The sequence below is a fragment of the Candoia aspera genome, chromosome 8, assembly GCF_035149785.1.
Source record: "Candoia aspera isolate rCanAsp1 chromosome 8, rCanAsp1.hap2, whole genome shotgun sequence".
In the NCBI taxonomy this organism is placed as follows: domain Eukaryota; kingdom Metazoa; phylum Chordata; class Lepidosauria; order Squamata; family Boidae; genus Candoia; species Candoia aspera.
Window position 1 is genome coordinate 16,226,897 of NC_086160.1, and position 18,276 is coordinate 16,245,172.

The 18,276-nt window shown below is 38.0% G+C and overlaps 1 protein-coding gene across 1 annotated transcript; it reads left to right on the forward strand.

The window, feature by feature from the left end:
- The first annotated feature begins 35 nt into the window (after positions 1–35).
- On the forward strand, positions 36–14,917 carry CWH43 (cell wall biogenesis 43 C-terminal homolog). Its single transcript, XM_063310481.1, is given in 10 exon segments — positions 36–387; positions 6,428–6,495; positions 7,488–7,584; positions 9,180–9,266; positions 9,269–9,314; positions 9,881–10,019; positions 11,747–11,784; positions 11,786–11,806; positions 13,867–14,022; positions 14,561–14,917. Coding segments are annotated over 10 exon segments (1,095 nt in total). The 3' UTR covers positions 14,652–14,917.
- The last annotated feature ends 3,359 nt before the right edge of the window (positions 14,918–18,276 follow it).

Sequence of the window (18,276 nt, forward strand, 5' to 3'; positions counted from 1 at the left end):
CTGAGACCAAAGTTTGGATTCCATGTTTCTGTGAAATGCATCTAAATGAAAAAAGAAGTGATTTTCCCTCATATAATGTCCTTTTTGTTTTTCGTTTTATAGGCACAGCAGGAGCCGTTGGGCTCTTTGGCTTACAAACATGGTATGCAGCCATTGCTGGCGACCTCCTTGCTGTTTTTACGGTGTGCATGTGGCCTCGCATAACTGGATGTTTTGTTAGCTGTTTATGTCCTGGAAAAGTCGTGAGTATAGCCATGCTCATGTTTGTGCTTGAAGCATTCTTCTGTGCGTGCTGTACAGCTTTTAAATTTGTACCTGGTGGAATTTATGCTAGAGAATGTTCCCACATTCTTATGAGCACATTGGCGCTTCTGCTATTCAAGAGAAGTCATTAGATTTCTTTGGCTTGAGTTCAAGAAGTTGGAAGCTGTAATTAACTAGTTTCACAGTCCTTTGCCTGCTGCATTTAATCAGTGTCCAACATTAAAAGGACATAGGAGTGATGTTATTTTTGCTGCTGTGAAGTACATAGAAGATTTAAAACAAATTGAGTGATATGTACGAACTGTTAGAATTCATAGTTTGGGGACCAGCTAACATAAGCTGAGCAGTAACATCAGATGTGATGGTGGATTATTTATTCTGTCCAGCATTCTTTTCAAAGGAGAAAATATGTGTTGTGTTACATAATTCAACCAAAGAATGTTTCATTTGCTCTTCTCCTGAAAAAGACACTTTCCTAAATGGCCGTGAATCTTTTGTTTTGTTTTTTAATCCTGCCTTTATTATTTTTATAATTAACTCAAGGTGGCGAACATCCCTAATACTCTTTCTTCCTATTTTCCCCAAAACAACAACCCTGTGAGGTGGGTTGGGCTGAGAGAGTGACTGGCCCAAGGTCACCCAGCTGGCTTTCCTGCCTGAGGCAGGACTAGAACTCTCAGTCTCCTGGTTTCTAGCCCGTTGCCTTAGCCACTAGACCAAACAAATTAACATTTGTTAATACTGCTATGCCCCAAATCCCTTGCTTCTCCATCACCATGGTCAACACTTCAAAAAGTCTGGTTGGACCAGTCAGATACTGATTCTTACCTTTATTTATCTCTGGTCTTCTTCCATTCTGATCTGCATGGTGCCACCTTTCTGCTTATGGCAGAGCCAACAGTTTGTTATGGCAGCCTAATACAACAGGATATTTGGGACAATATTTATTCACAATAAGGTATCTATTAGTGGAAATTCTTATATTTGATCTACATAAAGCATAGGTCTCATAATGGCTTTTCTTATTTTTTTCAAATTCAGCTTCTTCACTGACACAATAATTTTGTGTTCTAGTACTGTAGTCAAGATACTTTTTTCTTCTCTCACTGGACATATAACACCCCCCCAATTAACAAGGGAGAGCTAATATCACACTTAAAAAAACAGTTCATAAAAGCATGTCAATCTGCTAATAAAACAGATTACAGCTAATAACAAAAGATTGGTCTAAAAGTGCTAATTCTGGCATAGAAATGCTTTCTGGATACAAGTATCTTAATTAAGTGTAGAAGGTTGAAACAGAGGGCCCAAATAGACCATAATAATGGTTCTCAGAATGTGAGATATCCAGAAGAATTAGAGGTGTCCATAAGGGGGGGTCCAAAAAGTCAAGATGGTGGCTACATCCAGGTGATTGAAGCCCTCCCCTTTTTACATGTGTCTTCTGTGGTATATGTTCTGTTCCTGTAACTCAGGATTTCTCAACCAGGATTCTGTGGAACCCTAGGATTCTGCAAGAGGTCACAAGGGGGTCCCTGGGAGATCACGGTTTATTTAAAAAATTATTTCAAATTCATGCAACGTCACATTAAAGAAGTAAGTTTCATCCTTTATTTTCAGTTTAAGAACACTGTTAATGCATATATACAAGCCTACACAGGAAACAAATATGATGATTTTGTAAGTTCTAGCCTATACTTGAGCCTGAATGTGCAGGGGTTCCCTGAGGTCTGAAAAACCCTTTAAGGGTTCCTTCAAGGTCAAAAAGTTGAGAAAGGCTGCTGTAACTTATATAAAGGAGCAAGCTTGTTGTTTAAACAAGTTCACAAACTTTTTATGTTTATTCCATTGGTTTTTAAGGGCATGCACAAAATTAAAAAGCATCCATCAAATCTATATATCTACACACAATTATGTGCAATTAATTTCAAACGGACTTATTTCCAAGTGTTATTGCTGCTATTGCCTGCAGCAGTGACCCACATCCCAATGACCCAGGGCTGTTGCATATGGCTACTGAAAGCCTTGGCCAATATCTCTCCTGACATTCTCACTGAATTGAACATTTTAATGTGAGAAGAATGGAATTTATTAAAGGCATGCAGAGCAATAATATTCCTTCTATTGATTCAAATTAAATTTACTTAAAATGAATCTAATTTCATGAATTATTACTTAAGCTTGTCCTTTTTTAATATAATCTTTAATATAATTTTATTTAAAGTTTTAAAAAGGAATATAAAAATACAAACTAATATAAAGTAAGAAGAAGAAAAGAAAAAGAAAGAAATCAGAAAAAAAGCTAAAAGTGCAAGAAAGGAAATAGAAAGTAAAAGAGAAAGAGAAGAGAAAGAAAAAAGATACAAAGAAGTGGCTTCTGATCTTCTTTACAGCAGTTATAAGTACAATTATAAATTTACCTCTTCTGGTGAGGATCTATGGTGGTCTAGATGTCCCTGATGGAGCGGGGACAGCATTGTGGTGGAGATCAGTGGCCAGATGATGAATTTTGGCTGGCACAGTCCTTCTGAGTAAAGGAGAGATCATGAGATCACCCATTTGCACTCTGGACAGCTGCTCCTCATGAGTAGACAGCAGGAACTGAGATTTTTGCGGTTGGCTCGTGAGTTGAGTGGCTGGGAGTCGAGAGATTTCAATCAAGCTCATGGCCGTAATGCAGCCTATATGGACACAAGGTTCGTACAAGCCTCATTTCTTAAACATTTTAGGATGTGACTAATTTACAGCTAAAGAGAGATTTTCTGAGCTGCAGGGTAAGAGAATTCCACTTGAGTTAACATTCTTTCTGGATTAAAAAGGGGAAAAAATGGCTTTCAGAGATTTAAAAACTTTTGGTAAAAAGTTTATCAAGGAGTGGATAAAAAAAAGTTTAAAATGGGAAAAGGGGATAGTTATTTTGAAAGATTATTTTTTGGTGAAAGTGCTTTTGAACAAATTGGAATTAAAATAGACAAACAAACTGGACCTTCTTGGGAATGTTTTTTGTTTGCTATTAAAGTGTGCAGACAATTGCTGGATTTTACAAAACAAAAGATAAAGGTAATATGAGCCAGACTGTGATGCTGACTGTAACTACGGAGTGGCATTTGAGACAAAAGTATTAAAGGCACAGGAAGCCCAGACAGAAAAAAAGGGGGGAGGAGCTTGCAATTGGGACACTTTCACTTTTGGATTAAATATTGCAATGGCAACTACCAGAAAAGCAGCAAAAACAGCAGAGGGGAAGAGAGGATCACTACAACAACCTGCGGGAGAGAATTACCAGATTTACTTCAGAAAATGTTTGAGGAATTAGACAATGTTAGCTGAATCACCTGATACGAAATAGACAGCTTTTGAAAAAAGAATGGATCAAAGGCTTGTAAAGTTAAAAGGGAGATGAAAGAAAAAGATGGAAAGCTCTGCAAAACAAGTGTCTGGAGATGTAAAACAAATTAATGACAAAGTGGAAATTCTGGAGAGTAAGACAGAAGTTATGGACGGAGAGCTGGAAAGAGAATTAGATACTGTAATTTGGCTCTGTTGGAATTAAGGGAGAAGGAATCTTGTTTGAGATTTAGAGCAATCCCAGAGGATTCCAGTGAAGATATTAGAGAAAAGGTTATTAAAGCTTTAGCAAAACTTTTAGACTGGGATGAGGAGGATACAGAGGCAGAAATTGATGAAGTCTATAGAATAAATACAAGATTTGTGAGAATAAGAAAGGTTCCAAGGGTTATCTTGGTGCACTTTGTCAGGAAGAAGAGATCAAGAGATCAAGTTTTGCAGCAGCACTTTAATGCAGACTGAAGGTTGATAATACAAATGTAATTGTTAAAGAAATTCCTGTTAGAATTTGCGTAAGAGTATTCTTTTTCACTGATAGATGAAAACAGAAAAAGATTCAATTTTGATTGGACAAATTGGGATGTGTGATTTTTACTTTTAAACAGCAGAGGTTTTGACTGAATTCTGTCCAGAAGGCGAGGGGATTTCTAGAAAAATTTTAAGAGGAATTGGAGGAGATTCAAATGGAGATGTCAGATGAGGCTACACAAAAACTTCAACAGGCGCAACAGGAAACTGAAAGGGATGATACTGAATTAGGCACTACAGGTATTGGTTTTTCTAAATTTTTGGCTTGATTATGGATGACAGATGCTTAACATGGAATATAAATGGAGCAAACGCTCCTCAAAAAAGAAAAAAAATTATTTGAAAATATTAAAACAAAATATTTGGATGTAAATACACACACTGATTCAGAGGATGACTATATAATTGAGACCAGAGGTTTTTTCTTTTGGGATTGATGGACAAACCATTGGGAAAAAGTCATGGAACGTTGTTTTTATATATGGTAACTGCGGTGAGATTATTGTACGCATGAAGATAGAAAGATTTGGCATTACCCATAATGGAGGAATGGTTGGTGAAGATGATTTGAACTTGCTGAGATGGCCATATTGACTTCTTTGATCAGAGAAAAAAACAGTATCACCGTTTATTGCTGACTGGAAATTCCTTATGGACTTTTTGCGTAAAACAGAAAAAATGAACTTATGATTTATGGTTGATACAGGATAGATTATAGAAAGAAGAGAGACATGTTGTAACCTTAGAGTAAAAAGATTATTTCTTAAGTTTGTCCTGATGTTTTTTTCCTATTAGCCAGTTAAAAAATTGCCATGCTTTTATTACAGGGGTCATCATGGTTTTTATTATTTTAGAAATATTAACTAGTTGCAGAAGAGACTTTTGCTGTCTGGGGTAAAGAATTGTCATAAATCCCTTTTTGAAGAAAGTAATAGATGCATCAAATTATGTAAGTATAAAAACGTACTGTGAAATGATGTTTAGGATGTTAAATAAGAAGGGCTAGAAAATGTTTGGGTGTTTTAGTTATTAAATATCAAATCAAGGCTCAGATTCTTGTATGTTATCCTCCAAATATGTTGAACTACACCCCCTACCTGAACATCACTTGTAGAGCAAATATTTCTACATTTACGATTTGCTTCCTTAAAACTTCTCAGTTTTGAAACCAAAGCATCTGGTAGACAAAAACAGCTATTCATAGCTAATGTAAAAGATAACAGATAAGAGGATGGTGATCCATGCCAAACTGCACAAAATTGAATATTTGCTGAATGATGAGATTTGCACAAGAAAAGAGTTATGGAGACATGCATCATTAGAGGTCATTTTTAAAACTGTGGATAATGGCCAAGTATTTGTTTTGCTGGGGAGATCATTGGCTAAATGACAGAAAAGTAGTCAGAGTCTCTGTAGAGTTAAGAGCCATATTTGTTCCACTCTTCTTTTACTGGGCATGTTATAAGCTCTGTGATTGTTTGCATAACAGACACTGAAGCTACAAACCAGTCAACCATATTTTAGCCTTGTGTTTTATGTGATCCTGGCCTGGGTGGTTAATTTATGTATGAACACAAACCAAAAAAAGGGGGGAATTCAATCATAGTTAAAATAAGTAAGCAAGTCAGGCTATCACAGTGTGCTGGTATATTTAAAAAAAAGGAGTATAGATTATAGTGTGTAAAACAAAGATAGACATAGAGTTCCCAGCTGGTTTGGGTGTCTATTAACTAGCAGCATTTTGGAGTGCTAGAGCTCTAGTGATTTTTAATAAGGGAGCAGTGAAGTTTACATGTTAGTAATCAAAAAAATTACAACATTCCAGTAAGCCTTTATAACAGTGTTTCTCAAACTGGCTGGCTGCGGAATTCTGGGAGTTGAAGTCCACACATCTTAAAGTTGCCAAGTTTGAGAAACACTGCTTTATATTGTTGTAAGCCTCCCAGAGTCACTTGCTGAGATGAGCAGCTATAGAAATCAAATCAAATCAAATAAATAAATAAATAAGGAAACCAACAATGGGTAACTGTTGTGCCCTTGGTCGATCTCACTGCTTGGAGAACTGGAATTGAGTATCGCAATACTGTACTGTTGAACATTATCAGATTAAAATACTTGAGTGAATGTAATCCTGCCTCTGCATATTGTGCTTGTTCATTTTGTGATGAAATTCTGCAATGTTAATTTGGGTCTGTATGTTTATAAACTAAAGCACCGATTAATATTTAAATACTTCATTTTCCTTTAATACTGTGTTGGATGCATTTTTAATATCTTCTCTTTCTAGTTTTGTGGCTATTTGTGGGTATAGGTTTATTGAGATTAGGACTGTGATGTAAAGCATATGTGAAAAAAGTGGGCCATGGAGGAAGTAATTTTATTTTTTTGACCATATGACTAATACCTTGTATTAATGCGCTCATTAAGGTAAAGAAAATATGCCTTCAAGTGGAGCTTGACTCCTAGTGACTAATGCATACAATAGTCTTGGCACCGCTGAAGAAATTGTAAGCCATTGCTTTCTTTTGCATGTTTTTTGATATCCCAGGTTAACCATCAACCCTAGAATTCCCAGGTGGTTGACTATCCAAGTACTGACCAGGGTTGTCCCAGTTTAACTTTTCAGGTCAGCTAAGGTTGGATAGATGCTGCCATCTGTTGAGACATGCGGTCATTGCTGTATAAATAATAATTTGAAAAGAGTAAACCAAACTGTACACAGTACTACTCAACATATATGAATTAATGATACAATATAATGCCCATAATAATGTGTAGGACTCCCTGTATTGTCCTTGCAAATGGAAGAGTTCATATTCATTTACAAATCATTACGTAGTAGGTGAACCAGTACATAGATGAAAATTTTAAGCAGATCTGTGCTGTATATTTTTCCTACTTATACCTATACAGTATCTCAGTATTGTACTTGATGTTGTTAATAATTTCACAAGACAAGATCATTGCAGAGTTTCTAATTGATCTCAGTTGTATCTGAGAGTCTTCAGCCAAGTCATACTTAGTGCTGAATAAGGGGTTAAGTATTTGCGAACTGAGATTTACTGTTATACCCAGGTGTGAATTCTGATAAATAATACAGCATGAATTAAGCTAATGTGGTTACGTGTTTAGATTCAGTTACAGCTGGAGATTAGAATTGGGATAATTATTTCATTTTGGGTCACAATTTTTCTTCCTTTTTTAGATTAATATACATTTTCTATTTCTGCCAATCTCTGTTATGCTGTCAGTACCTTTGTCTTTAGCTACCAAGAGGAAAAGATAGATTAGTGAAATGCTATGGAAAAAAGCCAACAGGACTTTGTATTTTTTTCAATTATCTTCAGCCACCAAAGAAAGATTTGATTTGGCTGTTCAGATTTGGTTATGATAATGAAGGATGGTCTAACATAGAACAATCTGCCATTTTGTTGAATCAAACAGGTACTTTCAATGAATACCCACCTCCATGTTATGGGTCTCTTGGTATTCATAGTAGGTTCTTCCACTTGCAATAGAGCGAAAAGATACTTGCTTTGCTAAGACCTAAGAGCCATAATAGTAATTGAAGTCATTGTCCAACGATTGCAGAGCTTGGAGCTACTCTCAGCTCAAACAAAAATCATCCATAGTTACATCTTGTCATGGAATACCATAGGAAGCAGAATTAAGCTAGGAGAAATGGTTTATCCATAGCCTATTATTCCATGTGTCACCCTTCCCCAGCTTGGTGATCCAGTTCTGGAGACTGAGACTGCAGCTTCCAGAAGTCACAGCCAGCATGGTCAAAAGAGAGTTTAAGTAACATATCAAGAAGGCTCCATACTGGAAAGGCTGCTGAAGTAACAGGCAGAGATGTTTCACATTACAGTATTTTATCCTTGGAGATGTGAAAATCAAAAACTGGGACTTTCTATGTGCAAAACATGTCCTCTGTTGCTAAGCATTTCATATGCTATTAGAATAATAGAACAGATATTTCACATTTGTTTGAGGACTGAAGATGCCGCCCAAGCAAGTTGGAGTGACAGCTGCTTTGGCATAATGGTGAAGACTGTGAGCTAAAAAGCTCAGTTCTTTGTTTCAACCAGCTAGCCTTAAACTGTATTATTTAAATTATCCCACTGAAACTGATTGCAAAATCAGTTAGGATACTGTAGGGGAGCCCCTAACAAACTGTCATAATGTTAATTATATATATTATTAGTTTACTGTGTAATATTCATTTTTAAGATAGATTGATAATAGTCTCAGAAGATCCAGTCATCCAACTGAAATGATTACACAGAAATATTAACATGTTTTATTATTTCAATAGTCTAAACTAATATTGCCAATAAGTGTAACATTCAGAGTATTAATCCAGATATTGCTTTAATTAATAACAGTAACAATAGTAATATATAAATGAACAGATACCTGTTTTCATCTTATTATTTTAAATGTTACATACTATTCTTTTAGGGTTTTTGTTAATGTTTAGTTATTCATTTATATTTCAAATTTCATCACTGCCTATCTCCCTCAAAAGAGGGAATGTTACCAAATTTTAACCAGACAGAATTGCTTGGTGGAAGCTTGAAAGATAGTATAAAATATTAGTATGCATTGAATTTAAAAAAACCTACTAAAATGACAACTAAATGGAATCAAGGTCAATAGGTTTGTCCCAACCTGGACCCAACCTAGAATGTTTGTCTTTTGCTCCTTTCACTCATTGGTGCAATTCACACAAACTGCTAACTCAGGATTTATTTAACATCATTTTTTTGTTGAACAAGCTACAAAGGTTTGATTCATATTCGGTGCTATGCTAAGAGGAAACATTAATATTATATATCAACCTTGCCAAAGAGTCTGAGCCAATGCATAAATGGAAGAATGAAAGCCTTTAATGTTTTTCTTTCGATGGGAAGATAATTTTACTGCTAGTGTAATTAACTGAAATCCCAGGTTTCTGCTGTGATCATAATTTTTGCCTACAGATTCATGGCTGAAGGATTACTGGTATACTGTTTCAAAACACTTTTGTTTCCTAGGTGCAGATTTTATTACAGTTGTGGACAGCGGTGCCTCAAAGCTGTTCATTGGAAACCATGATCCAACCCTGTGGTTGAGAGAAAAACTTGTTTTTATACCGATTTTGGGCCAAGTACACGAGATCATACTTGGGAGTGAGTAGTCCTATTTTATTAAAAAGGTAAATAAAAGACATGGACATTGAATGAATAGCAATGGGCTTGTTGTGTGGTATTAAGGTTTTATATCAGGCTGTCCTACTTTGTGATTTAACTGAGATGTTGTGAATTTATACCATAGGCATTATCACAAAACTGCTGCCATGGAATGCAAAAATACTCATTTCTCCAAGGGTGGAATGTTAAAATTAAAACTGAAAATTAAAAGGCAAGTCTCTTGCCTATCAGCACAATTTTTCCCCCACCTGTTTTCTCTTCCAAAGAAGCAGTTCCCAGAAATGTAAACTGGTGAAACTAAAAGACTGAATGGTACAAAATATTTAGGGATAGCATCATCTGGGTTAGATTTCTTTGGGAAGAGAGCTCGTATTTATGTGAACGATATGTGAACGATCTGCTGCTCTAAAAGAAAGTGCTGCCATTCCAAGGTTAACTCTGCATGTGTGTCTTTTCCAAATTGCCAGATGTTCTATTTCTTCCTTTTTTCCAGCTCACCCACAAGCACAGCTTGATGCCCTTATAGTGAATGCACGCTATTTTAGAAAAAGACTGACCCCTTATTTGAAAGAATCATCTGTAGGAAAGGTGGCCCACTCTAATTTCAGTGTAAAAATTAAAAGCATGAGAAGTGAAGTGAAGGAGATTTGCGGTTCCCCACGAAGACTTAGCACTTGGCTAACAGTATGATCTCATTCTTCACTGCTGTGGTGAATGGCGTTGTAGAGTAGAGTAGAAACTTTATTTCAGTCATTGACCAATAAGATACGTTCTATAAAGCAAGCAAAATTACCTCCTAATATCCATAACTGTTGGCAACCATTTGTGGATGAAGCTTACACATAATGTAGCTGAATTTTGCGACTTTCAAAGAAATATTTATCTTGGTTATTTAACAGATAACGTAAGTAAAAATTATCAGAGTGCCCCAGGAATTCAAATAAAAGGAAGGTAATCAACTGGTGGCTAACATCCCTGTAGAACTGGCAGTACTAAAGAACACGGGCCATGGTTTCTATGGCACCCATGGCATGGGGCAGTATCAGGTTTCCTATGGGATTTTCCTATATTTCCCTACCAAAGCAGCTGTGGGGAGGGCATTAAATCAGGCTAGAGATAGGGCTGTCCTGAATTTGGGAACTGCAATATAAATATGGAGCTGGTTTGGACACTAGAATTTGGTTATTGACAAACATATTATGAGAAAAAGCAGCAATTTCTGTTTGGCCTTCTATGTCTAAGATCCTTTGCCTTAGTATTGATCTAGCTTGGTCTGTGGTAGAATTCGGCGCTGCCGCTGATTCCCAGGAAGGAAGGGGCATGTTCTGGGCAGATAAGAGGATTCACAGTCTGGAGTCTGTTGCTGGGAAAGTTAATAGGTTCAAGGTAGCTCCACCCTAGAGATTCACGATTATTTACCTTTAGGTTAGTTAGCGTAGCATTAGTCTGGCAAGATTCTGTCTGTATGGTGAAAGCAATAAATATCTGGGGTTTGGAACATACTGACTTGACACTGTTCTTGTGCTGACCCTGACATGGTCTGACTCTTAGGCTAAGATGGCATCACTGGAGAAACCATAGAGGCTAAGTCTCTTTTGAATATCTATTTCCCAGCAGGATTTGAAATTATCTGCCAGTATTAGATGGGTCAGTCCACTGGGCTTGTGATGCAATTTTAACCAGTAGGTAAGGATATTTATCCAGAGATTAGATTCAAGTTTACTGAGTGGTGGTGTATAGGCTTTGCATTTCTAACTGTAAAAGGGCACATGAGGATGTAATGCAGATCGTGCTGTCATTTTGCTTTCCTCCTTTTGTTTGGCAATGCATATGTTACACCATATTCTTTCTCTAAGCACCATATAAACCTTAGCACAAATATGGTATGTGCTAAGGCAGTGCTTTCTGCAAAAAGGTGCAGGAGCATGAGTAAAAAGGTAAAGGTTTCCCTTGACATCAAGTCCAGTCGTGTCCGACTCTAGGGGGCGGTGCTCATCTCTGTTTCAAAGCCGAAGAGCTGGCGATTGTCCGTAGACACTTCCATGGTCATGTGGCCGGCATGACTGAATGGAACGCCGTTACCTGCCCGCCTAAGCGGTACCTATTAATCTACTCACATTTGCATGTTTTCGAACTGCTAGGTTGGCAGGAGCTGGGACTAGCCACGGGAGCTCAGTACAGCATCTCAATCTTTGAGGCTTCCGCAGGATCTAGCACCACCTAGCATTTTCTATGCAACTGTTAAAAGATTTTCTTTTCTCTCTTTTTTTTTTTAAATGTGATCACCCTAATTATCAGTCTTAATAATAAACTCTTATGAATGCTGGTTCAAAAGTAACAAGGAAAAGACACTTTCGTATGAGCTGTAAACATGTGTTGACCATTTCTCTATTTGTTATCCTGTTGCTTAGGATATTGACAGCACAGATGATGACCCGTGGTGCAAATATAATGTACTGTGGATTGATAAGGTAAGTTAGAATAGATACTTTGATTGTTTTGTCTCAAGTTCCTTTCTCAACTGTTTCTAGAAACTGTTCAAGCCCATCTCTATCTTCCACTTTATGACAACCTGCATGCAAATTCATATTATCATTAGAAAATATATAGCCAGGATTAGGGACATGGCAAACAGGGCAAATGTTTTGTAGCACAGAAGATCAGGAAATGAATTATCCTCTTCAGCTATAGTGGGGACTATCATTGCTCCAATTTTCTGTCCCGTCATTGATGGAGGTCACTAATCCTCCACTTTTCATGTGACAGGTGTAAAAAAATCTGCATATGTAAGTGCTTTGCTCTTCGCATAACAGGCATCCTGATAAAAGCCACTTAAAAAGTCCCAACTGTTAGCTGAATGTAGTACCATCCTGCCATCCTTACTACAGAATAGCCCCTAAATGGAACTACTCAGCTCCCAAAATCCCAAGCATAAATCCTGTTGGTTCTCTACTCCTGCAGAGAGTACAAGCAGCGTATAATCCAAAACTGGATAGATGCATCCTCAACTACAGAGCCATAACAGACCCACCATCATCACACCCTGACATTCTCTAGAACAGAGTAACCAGCATCCAACCAGTTGTGTTTTAGATACCAGATGAAACTTTTTTTCTGGGGCCAGATCACAATGGGCTTCCTCTTCTTTTTGATTGATGTAGAATTTATCAATCTGGGGGGCTCATAAACTTCCCCCCATTGTTATTCCATTTTCACAATGGATTGAAAAGTGAAATGGCAAATCAGTGTCAGGATTGCCTTCCTGAAATCTGATGTTCTCTTTTTCTTTTATACCCCCTGATACATCTCAAATTCATGTTGGCAACAAATGTGAATTTAAAAAAGAATTGATTTCTGCTCTACAGTTACTCCTCGATTTATGACCACAGTGGGGACTGGAAAATTCATCGTTAAGTGGTGCTGTTGTTAAGGCATCATGTGACTGCATCCAATTTTACAACTTTTTTTGCGGCAGTCGTTAAGTGAATCACACAGTTCCCCATTGATTTTGCTTGTTGGAAGCCAGCTGGGAAGGTCGCAAATGGCGATCATGTGACCTCCAGATGCTGCAAATGTCATAAATACATGGCAGTTGCCACATGCCTGCATTTTTGTTACGTGACCATGGGGATGCTGCAATGGTCATAAGCGCAAGGACCAGTTGCAGGTCACTTTTTTCCGTGCCGTCATAATTTTGAATGGTCACTAAACGAATGGTTGTAAGTCAAGGACTACCTGTACACAAATTCATCTTTCACAGCTTACTCTGTTGCTTCTTACTCAAAACAAAAAACTTTCCATCTTAGATACCTCTGGGGCCAAGATCCCTCTGAAAAGGTCACTGTTACTGCAAATAAATTATATCTAAGAAAGAATACAGTACAGACATAGAATAGAGCAGATAGACAAGCTTGACCCTTCTTTACATTCCCTCCCTTGAACCATCATTCAGGAACTGGTTTTTAATAAAGGTTCCAGATGTAAGGAGATAGAAGCACCTAGGTCTTTGCTCCTCTGCAGTTATGGACAGTTCTAAAGCTGGGAAGAGGAGCTGGATGAATGGAACAATTCAACAATTGAAGATACTGAGCACAGTCCTGCCTTATTTCTTCTTTTATTTATTTATAAGGCCACCCAACTCCATGACAGCGTGGCAGCATACAAGAATGAAATCATTACTAAAAAAGTTACAGCTACAAAATGACAGGCATCCAGAAGAAGAGGACCTTTCATTTTAAAAATAATGCAGCATCCAGGACCAGCCACCCATCTGGCCCAAGTGGGGGAGGAGCCAGGTTTTCTGGGCTCTTTTAAACACAGCCAGGGTTGGGGGTTCAGATGGATCCCAAGGGGAAGGTGTTTTCCAATGTTGTCCTCAAGTGCTGCCATAGAGAAGGCACTTGATTATGCTGACTGACAAATGCTGCCTTTTAAATTCTGGGAGAAAGTACTCCTCAGAGCCAGGCAGTAGCCTGAGAATAATGAAGGGCTATAAAATAATGATTGGGGGGAAAATGTGTATTTATTGCAGGCAGGGTTATGCCCGGATTTCCCATGCTCATCTGAGTGATGCGGAACTTCAAATAGGAAAGTTTGGAATTCCAGGTGGCCCAGAGAATTACACCAACAATGAGAAAGCCACCACCAATCCTACTGAAGTTCTTGAGGAAATATATTTCAGTTCAAGGTTAGTGTATTTTCAAAATAAATGATCGTGTTTTTGATTGAATAACTTGAGAATGGCAATCCATGTTTCACAAGGTGAGTCACTTCAGATCAGCTGTGCATATCTCTTAGAGTTAAATGATCCTTTCCTATATTAAGGAGAATAGAGATTGTGGTAGATTATGGTTACTTTTTCATGTGTAGATCTAAATGAGGCCAGTGAGGCACACAGAAAGATTGCATGTACGTCTGTAAAGTTCACAGTGCAATGTCATTTACTCAGAAGTAAACCTCCCTGAGCACCATAGAACTTAATTCCTAACTTATTACCAACTTACTGTAATACACGGTTATAGCATTAGTTCCAAGTAAGTGTATCAAGAAAACAGAAAACGAGTGTGAAATGGTGGATGAAAAAACAGTTAAATAAACTATTGTCAAAATAATGCTAAACTTTACTGCCACCAGTGACATATTAATTATGATGTAAAAATATATGATTGGGGAAGGATTAGAATATTTGTGTGAGGTCTTCCAAGTAAGTAACTACTTTTGCACAGGTTTAGATCCTACAAAGAAGGACACAATTATAACTATTATAATCACAGCTTTCACATGAACACACCCAAGTACTTCAAGCGAGCTAGCTAGAAGGGTGAGAAGCTAATAGATCACCAAAAAAGAAAACAACCCAGTAACAATACTTAATGATCAAACTGAGATATAACTATAGTACTGTATTATCTTACACTGGACTGATTGACTGGAATATGTTTGTGTCAGTCTTGATGAATTGTAGCTGTATGTCTCTTCCCCTATAAATAAATCCCATTTATCTGGATGGGATTCACTCTCAGGTGAATAGGATGGCAGTTTAAGTCATGTATTTCAACAGGAAGTTCTACCTGTACCATATCTTTTGGTTTCCTCTTATAGAAGAGTCATAGACAAGCTTCTGAATATATGTTCAGACTCTGAATTATACAGTAAGCGGGCACAGAACTCAGTTTCTGCATTCCAATAGATTCGGCTGTTTTGAGGAGTAAATGTCTAATTTGGTTTTTGCAAATGTGTAGGCACTGCCTCCTAAAAGCTCAGAAAGTAGGATGGTGGCTGAAATCACTCCCAGTGGTCAGAGCTTGGATGCGCAGCTCTGTTTACTTTACTTTGTACTAGCAAGTAAAATATATAAAATTTGACAAATGTCAAAATTTTCCCACTTAATTCTGGTTTCATCTTTCTTGATACGCAGCTTAGCACAGGATTTTTTATCTGGGTGTTGAAGAACAGGACTCCCGTACGGCTCTATTATTTAACACTGTGGTTGTCTTTTCTCTGCACGCAGTAAATTAACATTAACTTACGAAATGTTCACTATCCACCTATAAAGTTGAACCTTGGATTCCATTACAGTATGTGGTCAGGAGGGCTTTTTAGTGCAATGTTTGAGCTTGACCTCTAGGGGTCCATGTGAATAATAGACCTATGTGGGACTGTAGGATGCAGAAGACAATGTATTTCTGTACTTCTTAGAAATCTGTTACATACTTGAGAAGCTAGATCATAAGCTTTGGCTCCAACAAGTGGGAGTGGGGCCAGCTCTCCCCACAAGTCCCTGCTGTAAGAACATTTTGTTTGCTGTGTTTTCTGTTTTACTTCATTTATGCTTGTAAAAGCAAGACATTGGTGCTATGAGTGTGCAGCTGAACCTCTAAAGATCTTCTGAAGCTATTCCAGCTGGCAATGATCTTTGGGAATTGTTTGCCAACTCAGCTATTCACTGACTGTTTAGACCATGTCCTAAAATGCCCTCTTCTGTCTCAGGACAGCTACAGTAGCAACGTTCTAAGACATGAAATCTTTTTGTTCTGGCTGCATAGAAAATTCTAAACATTTGCCCTCTGCTCTTATCATACATGGTATATGATACCGCTGCATCCAAGCATTTATCTTTACTGTCATTGCAATTACTTAAATGGGTATAATTTACTTTTTGTGGATGCTGTAAACATATTCTGAATGGCAAAAACATTCCTGGGCATATCAGTTGCTAAGGAATTTGCTTAGCATCAGTTTTAACCTGGAAGCACTATTGACTGTCATACTGAAAGCTGGTATTTCACCCTTGAAATTGAAATTTTGATTTGTTGATATGTTTGACTGTTTTGTTGTTTGAATATGGAAGTAAAACTGCAATTATTGTTCTACTAATGTCATGGCAAACTACTTCTGAAAAACCTTGCCAAGAAAACTGCAGGGACTTGTCCAGGCAGTCTCCAAGAATTAGACATGATTGAACACATTAAAAAAATGTTATTCATCTGCTTTCAGGCATTAAAAAAATAGAAGTTATTTCAGAAAGAGGAAAAAAACTTAAAATTTAAAGGGATTTTTAAAATCTGTTCAGATTTTAAATAATTGCCATAAATCTAGTAGAAGTTGTATGTTTTGCAGTACTTAGCATTATTAGCCTATAGTGCCAAGCCCACTGAAACATCTGCTCTGAGTGATACAGCAGGGGAACATTAGCAGCTTCATTATTTGAAATTCTTTGGAACTAAAATAATGTCTGTCTGTCTGTCTATCTGATATGCCTACAGTTAACAATGGGACACACTAATTGCCCCCTAAGAACACAATTGTTTTGAATAAGGAACAGAACAATGAACTAACAGGATCACATGAGGGTATAGATTCTAACTTCTCAAAGGGCTAAAGATAGGAGCTTTTTAGCTTGATGCAATAAAGGAAGTTGGATCATGATGCTGGTGTATGATATTATGGAAGATGTAAACAAAGAAAGTGCCTCAACATAATCACACTAGAAGTCAGCAGTGTCTACAGGGGGTGTGTGTCAAAATCTGCAAGATGGTGGGTGTGATGTTGCAATCCTAGCCCTGCCCCTCTTGTATAAGCTTGTGCTTTTTAATAAAATTTGTCAGAAAAGGTGCTATCTTTATGGGTTTTAATTATAAATCTGTCTGGGAGCATAATTAACTTTTGATTGATTGATTGATTGATTGATTATGTGCCATCAAGTCAATGCTGACTCTTAAGAGACCACATAGATAAATTTTCTCCATTGATGATCTGACCCTAACTTGGTTCAGTGGCACTCCCATCACCACTGTAACTGAGCCCATCCACATTGTTGCTGGTTGTCCTCTTGATCTCTTTCCTTACAATGACTTACTCTAATCAGTTAGTTGATTAGAATGCTGGGCCACTGGCAGCTGCTGCCTGAAATTGACAAGACCCTAATCAGTTTCACACTAAAGGCTTTTGTTTGCTTTCCTTTCAAGGCGTATTCCTCACTGGGTGCCTGCTTGCTCTCTTGCAATCCCTTCCTCTCCAATGAATGAAAATACAAACATTAATTCCCTTCTTGCTAAGTATCCCAGCACCGGGGTGAACATTCCAAAGGGTGGGGGAGTGGGGAAAAAGGGCTATAAGATTGCCCTTTTACCCGGCTTCCTTGTGAGTCAAGTTCCAGAAATCTTCCCTGCCTTTTGGGCTCACCCAGCTGTTTGGGGTCGTATCCTTCGATGATGTAAAGGAAAGGAAAGCTGAAGTAAAATTGTAAGCACAGTCACGGTCATGTGATTTTTCACTCAGCGACCGCTTCGCTCAGCGACTTGAGTCACTGGAACCAATTGCAATCGCTAAACAAGGACTACCTGTAGTTCCTTTGTCTCTTACACTGATGTCTACATTCAAGCAGTTGCCTCCTCACCTACCTTCACATCCATATATCTTTAGTGAATAAAGTTGTTTCCTATAAGGTTGCAAGCACTAATGAGCTGGCAGGCACCACTTGTTCTAGTGTTCCACTTTGTACCCTACCCCTATGCCAAGCACATTGATCTGCCCGAAAGCAAATCCTGGCCACATCCACATAGTCTCTTCACCCTGTTGTGACCATGCCCCACCTACTGGCTTCAGAGCACGTGTCCTCATCCCGCCACCTGCATTGCAAGGTCAGTCCACAGCTGGGGCAGCCTGATGATGCTTTCTGCTCTGCTCCAGAAGTGGTGTTTTCCTTCTTAACCTGGTTCAAGACCTTTGATCCAGACAACCAGATAAGTATATGGACATGGTTGGGGGTGGCAAACTGCTTAGTCCCAATTCTGCTGTGAACTGTGGCCGTCTACCGGGTCTCTAGGTTCATCTCCTGTTTTCCCAATGCTGGCTTGGGTTCAGGGGAGGAAGACAAAAAGAAGATGAAGGTAGTACGCAGAGTAACCAGAACAGTATGCATGCCAATAAGAGGATGCTT